Source organism: Gastrolobium bilobum, unplaced genomic scaffold (genome assembly GCF_033153095.1).
Source record: "Gastrolobium bilobum isolate Gb01-03AN ecotype WA unplaced genomic scaffold, APGP_CSIRO_Gbil_v1 utg500, whole genome shotgun sequence".
Lineage (NCBI taxonomy): Eukaryota > Viridiplantae > Streptophyta > Magnoliopsida > Fabales > Fabaceae > Gastrolobium > Gastrolobium bilobum.
Window position 1 is genome coordinate 642574 of NW_026896335.1, and position 7345 is coordinate 649918.

Consider the following 7345-nt stretch of genomic DNA (forward strand, 5'->3'; position numbering starts at 1 on the left):
TAATACATTCATGAAAAAAAATTTCCATCGCAATAGAAATCGATTTCAATACTCTATCAATTTGGTTCATAGGATCTATAGACTTATCACCAACCATTCGGACAAACAAATATACTTTTGTAGGATCCCAAGGAATTGTAGATGGTTCAACATCCACATCCAAGGCAATGCTCATTAATCTTACATGGAAGCTTTTCACTGATGACAATGGTTAATATTACTCAGTAATAGCTCAAGACAATAGATGCCTTTGTAGTCACAATTAGCAATAAATAGATCCATTGACATCGATAACACCTACAAAAAGAAGTATGAGGAAGCAAATGCATTTATAATACTCAAATAAGAACTGGATGCAGTAGACAAATAAAAATTACAGCATCCAGCTCACTGCCAAAAAGCTCTACAAAATCTGAAACTTGAGTCAAAGAACAGAGCCTTTAAGTTGCCTACATTTTCACACTTCACAGCATACATATAAAGATGAAACAATTTGGAGTTGTTGCAAGCATCTTTCCCAGATAAGATCCATTCTCCCTGAAAATCGAAATAGCTTTAACAGGAATGAATATTTCGGGACAAGGGAATAAACTCAAGACAAGAACCGTCATAGCAAATCCTTCTCTGTAACTAAAGACCAATAGTTATTATTTATCTTCTTTGTTCCATTAATGTTCATTTCTAAAGCCTTCTGGATCAAAGCATTTGACAAAAGATACTATATACAAGGATATATATATATATATATATATATATATATATATATATATATTAAATTACAATTTAATTTTTAATAGTGCGCGCATGCTCACACTTATATATTTGTGTGTACGTGTATACTCACGCGTACATATATAAATTTTTAATTTATTTTAAATTAAATTACAATTTAATTTTATAATTAAAAATCAATACAATTCGATTTGATTGAATATTTTTTATCTATAACAATGCAGTTAAATTGTCAATATTTTGAGTTGTGGTTTTAGCTAGTGTACAAAGTAATCATAACTTATAATTTAGAGAATGCAATATTTTATTTTTGAAGGATTAGTAGATTTGAGAGATGAGGCCAAGCTTTGAATTTTTTAAAAACAAGCAAAGCCAAACTTATAATTTGACTTGTATCAGGCTAACAAGCAAAGTCGGACTTGGAATAATTTACATAGGCTTAATCCATTTAGAGTAAAGCCAGTTTAACTGGCTTATTTACACCATTATATACGAACTTTGTTTCCAAATAATAAATGGCAAACGCCAAAATAATAACTAACATTTCTTGCATAAAGACGAGCAGAATCAAACAAATTCATAAAAATGACAGCTTGCCTGTTCTGCAAGGCGTATTGAACTGCAGATAGTGCATTACATGGTAGTTGAAGCTTGCAAGAATATTCAATGGGACCTCCTGGATTCTTGTGCCTCTCCATAATAATCTCAGGACGAAGAATTGAATATCTAGATAATCGACAGAAGACACCAAGCTAGCAAAGCAAACAACCAATCTCAGGCAGAAATGCAGGACCTGTGACTAGGTAGCTGAGAGCAGTAGAAGTGGATAAGACCTACAATCGAATTTAAGCTGACAACTTGTTACAAACCTTGAGGTCGTCATCCCAAAAACTAGCTCAAAAGGTGAGAATGACCAAGGTCTTATAAATCCCACATTAGTTTCCTATACAACTAATGTGGGATTCGTAAGATTGTCACCCCCTTTAAGGGTTGACGTCCACGGCTGCTTTCACTCTATCGACACTGACCCGGTGGTGGCCCTTTTCTTTTTTGGCGGCTTCACTTATCTATCAGTATTCAGTATAATACCCCTTTCGGAGATATGACACCTTAATCCAACCTATAAGTAGCCCTATATGTGATTTTAACTCTCAACAAAAGCACTAATTGCTACAAATCTTGAGATCACCATCCTAAAAGCTAGATAAAGGGTGAGAATGTCTAAGACCTTATAAACCTATATTAATTTCCTATACAACCAATGTGAGTAGGAGTACTACCGGTGGCTGAAAAGATGAGAGAACATAGACTGAGATAGTTTGGGCACGTAATAAGAAAGTCTTTGGATGCTCCTGTAAGAACAAAAGTTTGTTACCAAGAGCTCAACACAAAGAAAGGTAGAGGTAGACCGAAACTTACTTGGGGGAAGGTAGTAAAGCAAGACTTAATTGATTGAGATATAGATTGGTGGACAGTGTGCCTTAGAACAAAATAGAGAAAATCCATATGCATGGTGGAGGGTTAGACCCGTTGTTATTCCTATGTTCCAGATGGAACCTTTTTAGTCATTTTTCCTCTTCATCTCCCCCTCTCTTCTTTTCCCCTTCTTTTATCACTTTTATATATATATATATATATATATATATATATATATATATATATATATATTTATTTATTTATTTATTTATTTTTATTTTATTTTATCTTTTTTCAACCGTTTCATATCTTTTATTTGGATTCATCTACCACCGACCCCAATTTAATTTGGGATAAAGATGTTATTGATGTTGATGCAAAAAAATTTACAGTAAAATTGTAATTGGTCGGCCCATAAAACTAACCCAATAAGATAGGCCCATCGCCACGTCACCCCTATCAACCCAATGTCTCCAACTGTGCCACCTATCTTGTTAGGTGCTACAACGTAAGACCCAAAATGTTATACATACGGACTCCCCCTCATCCTCGGAACAGTGACCATTTTGCCACGTTTGGACAAAAAAATTACCAGACTGCCACGCCAATAATAAATTTTGCCAAAATGTCACGCGGCATAATTCGCTACACAGTGTAGCGAAATATGCCACGTCAGAACCAAAAATGCCACATGTCAAATTTTGAGAAATTTGCTACCCTATGTAGCGAATTTCTCAAAATTTGACATGTGGCATTTTTGGTTATGACGTGGCATATTTCGCTACATTGTGTAGCGAATTACTTGCATGTATAATTCGCTACACTGTGTAGCGAATTATGCCGCGTGGTATTTTGACAAAATTTACTGTTGACGTGACAGTCTGGAAATTTTTTTGTTCAAGCGTGGCACTTTGGTCACTGTCTCCTCATCCTCTTTGCCTTTTCAAAGACCACAAATATACAATTGGGAGCTCTCCCCTCACATCCCATTTGCGCAAGCAGCTGCAAAACACCTTGTCACAACAAAGTGTTTTGATATGGCTCTCTCTCTCTCGGCTCTCCAGAAGGGTATTGATTTCTTATGAACCGTTATGTTGTTAACTTGAAGAGTTCATTGTAGCCATCCTTCACCACTCCCATTAGTAAGCACTGCACCTTGGACCTTCTTGAGCAGCCTTGGTCTATATCATTCCTGTCAGAGATATCCCTATAGTGATCGCCACACCCTTCGGGGTTACATATTGGGCTCCCACCCTCTGAACGGTTCAACATCAATATTATTTCATTCTACTCATTGTAAAACATAAACAAAGCCTTATATTTGTCTTCACTCCTCACTATATTGCTTGTGAGATTTGATAAGAGCTGATTGATCAAAAGGTTGAATCGATGTCTCCAATAGCCAACTCTGATGATGAGTACTCTCTTGAATAACAATAATAATAATAACCAAACTACTGGTGAGAACTAAAAACTTGAAGGTATTGAAGGGATGGGTTAGGCGCGTAGTTCCGACGCGCGCGAAAATTTTCCCTCTGCTAGGGTTTTTTTTCTTGTCAATTTTTTCTGCTGATCTAATGGAGGAAGCGTCCGATTTCATCAATGAAGCTCTGACTTCGGCTAGGACGAGTATAAAGAGAACGAAGAGTGGGGATGTAATCTCCACGGAGGCACGCATGAGGGAGACTGTCAAGGACTTCCAATCGGGGCCGACGGCGATTCCTATGCAGCGGTCCTTTGCTGAGGTTACAGGCGAAGAGAATGGTGTAGCAGGAGACTCTTTCCCCTGGCTAGCTGATGAGGAAGCTCCGGATCTGGATCCTCTGGATCCTAGCCTGGGTGAGATCACGAAGTGGGGATTTCAAACGATATTGAAGGAAGATGGTACAGTTGAAATTCGCAGCAGTAGAGAAGCAAGAGTGAGGATGTGCCAGCGGTGGAAGAACGCGCTGATCGTTAAACTCTTAGGGAAGAAGATTGGAGTGGGATTTATGAAGAAAAGGCTTGAAGCTCTTTGGGCCAAGGCAGGAAGCATTACGGTGGCTGACCTTGGCAACGAGTATTTCTCGGTTCGTTTCAGCAACCTAGAAGACCTTAACCTTGCCATTACTGCAGGACTGTGGATTATTCTTGGGCATTATCTGGCCACAAGAATATGGGAACCGAGGTTTGATCCTGATAAAGAAAACATTCACAAGGTGGCAGCCTGGATTCGTCTTCCAGGCATACCTCAGGAGTACTGTGAATTTCCTTTTTTAAACCATCTGGGCACTGTGTTAGGGAAGGTGCTTAAAGTGGACAGGACAACTTCCACAGGGGACAGCGCGCTTTGCTCGTATCTGCATTGAGATTGACCTCTCCAAGCCTTTGAGGGGAGAATATATCCTGATGGGAGCAGGAAGAGGGTGGAGTATGAAGGCCTATTCCTGATATGCTTAAAGTGTGGCAGGTATGGCCATAGTTCTGACTCGTGTCCAGAGTTTGCAAAGCCTGGACCACCTGCTGGCCATGAAACTGAGTTGGCTCAACCTGTGGAGGTCCCTGGTCCTCAAGGAATAGGATCATGGACGATAGTTCAGCGGAGGAAAAAAGGAAATCAGAACTTTCAGAAGGAAGATTCGAGCAACACCAGGAATTTTGGAGAGGACATCTCCAATAAAAGTAACACTCTAAGGACTGAGTCGACAACTAGAAGGGTACCTAACCCCCAGGAAGTAGTTCAGGAAAAGATTCCTAAAGTGGGCACTTCTGTGCTGAAGAAGAACAAGGAGAATGAGGCAGCTAAGAGTTCCAAACAGGGATTGAGACTAAGTATGGAATTCACTGCTGTGAAGCCGACTAGTAGCTCAGGTCCTGTTCAGCCTGCCAAAAAAGTGTCCACGAAGACTTCAGCTGGCAAAGGAAAAGGCTCTGGAAATCCTAAAGCCCTTGTTGTGGTTCACAAGAAGAATATATCTAGCAATTCCACCCCCAACTCTCTTCATCCCTCTCCAGTGAAGCTCAAGAGTAAGCTATGGAGTGATATGGTGATGGAAGAAGAGCTTGCTCAACAGGAGGACCGTGCAAAGCTTAATTGTAAGTTTTCCTCTGCTGTGGGATTGGGGTGTGAGGACTCTATGGAGATTCCTGTTCCTCCTGATATTTTCCTGAATGCAGAATCAAAGAAGGGGGTAAGCCAATCAGGTATGGAAGTTGATTCTTGCCTATGCAATGATTCGGGTAATTTAATTCTTGTTGATAGGGTTATTATCTGTGATAAAGTGATGACTGAAACTTGTAATCAGTCTGAGGAGTCCCTAGATCAAAGTTGCAAGAACTTAGAAATCTTGCAACCCAACCAGAACTGTTCATGAATATTCTGACTTGGAACTGCAGATGTGCTGCAAAAAAACAATTCAAGAGCACTTTTTGCAGGTTCTGTAGAAAGCATAAGGTAGGATTGGCTGCTATTTTAGAGCCTAGAGTTAGTGGTATTAAAGCTAGTAGTATAATTCGTAGACTGGGTTTTACTAACCATTTTGTTGTAGATGCACATGGTTTTGCTGGAGGAATTTGGGTGGTTTGGAATAATAATGATGTCAAACTATCTCTCTTGGGGAAGCATGACCAGTTTATCTACTGTTGGGTGGAGTTTCCTGGTTTAAAGGGTTTTTTTTGGACGGCTGTGTATGCCAGTCCGCAGGAGGAAAAAAGATTACAACTATGGGAAGATCTTAAGCACATTGGGAGGAATATGAATGAGGCTTGGATCCTTTCTGGGGATTTTAATGAAATCATGATGGCTTCAGAAAAAAGGGGTGGAGGGCTAGTAGATGTGAACAGATGTAACAGATTTGCTAACACCTTAAGTGCTTGTGGGGTACTTGACTTGGGGGGAGATGGTAATAGATTTACTTGGAGGGCCCCCAAATTCTCACACCTTGATAGAGTTTTCAAGAGGTTGGATAGGGCTGCTGCGAATGAAGGGTGGAGGACAGAGTTCGAGGATGCTGATGTGCTGGTTCTCCCCAGACTCTTTTCAGATCATTGTCCAATCCTGGTGAGGCTTGTTAAGGCATATTCTGTTTGGAGAGAGAGACCCTTTCGATTTCTGGCTACTTGGCAGAATGACTTGAGATTCTCACCTTTCCTCAAGGCAAATTGGGATCCTTCTGCTAGCTTGCTGAATAGTCTTAACTCTCTTATTCCTAGAATCAGGGATTGGAACAGGAATGTCTTTGGATTCACTCAGTTAAGGAAGAACAGGGTAATAGCAGGCTTGAAGGAATTCAGAGAGCAATTGACTCCTCTAATAGCATCCAGCTTGAGAAATTGGAAGCTGTTTTGAGAGATGAGCTAGCAGTCATTTTGGATCAAGAGGAACAAATTTGGTTCCAGAAGTCCAGAACTCATTGGATAAAAGGTGGAGACAGAAATACTAGTTATTACCACACTAGTACTGTTATCCGCAGGAAGCTTAACAAGATTATTAAACTCCAGGATGGGAATGGACATTGGGTCTCTGGTGAGAGGGAGCTGATTGCTCTTGTTAGGGATTTTTTTCAAAATCTGTTCAAGGCTAGTGCTGAAGAACCCTCTTAGTTCCTTACAAAAAAGGCCTGGCTTACCAGTAGCAGAGAACTCTTGGGGAATCTGTCCACAACCATTTCCCTTGAGGAAGTCAAGCAGGCATTCTTTCAAATGCCCCCCTTGAAGGCCCCTGGCCCGGATGGGTTCCCTGCCCTTTTTTATCAAAAAAATTGGGAAACCATGAAACATCAAATTCTGAGTTGCATGCAGTATTATATGCAGTACCCTGAGCAGCTTGGTGAGGTGAATAACACTCTCATTGTGCTTGTGCCTAAAGTGGATAGACCCTGTCTCTTGACTCAATTCAGGCCCATAGCCCTGTGTAATTCGGTCTATAAGGGTTTCAGTAAAATCATTGTTAATAAGATCAAGCCTTTCCTGGGTGCTCTGATTTCACCTTTCCAAGTCAGTTTTGTGCCCAAAAGGAATATCCAAGATAATGTCATAATTGTCCAAGAGCTAGTTCACTCCATGCATCGGATGAAGGGGAAGAAGAGTTTCTTTTCCATCAAGTTAGACTTGAAAAAGGCCTATGACAAGCTCAATTGGAACTTTATAAAATCAGTATTGGAGGATTTGAGTTTCCCTAGAGAGCTGATTAACGTTATCATGGGATGTGTGACAAGTC

General features: G+C 40.1%; 1 protein-coding gene across 1 annotated transcript; it reads left to right on the forward strand.

Annotated features, from left to right (window-relative positions):
- The first annotated feature begins 3725 nt into the window (after window positions 1-3725).
- Window positions 3726-6729, forward strand: LOC133299173 (uncharacterized). Its single transcript, XM_061498614.1, has 4 exons — window positions 3726-4483; window positions 4598-5431; window positions 5524-6187; window positions 6346-6729. Exons 1-4 carry the CDS (start codon window positions 3726-3728, stop codon window positions 6727-6729), a joined length of 2640 nt encoding a protein of 879 aa, XP_061354598.1.
- The last annotated feature ends 616 nt before the right edge of the window (window positions 6730-7345 follow it).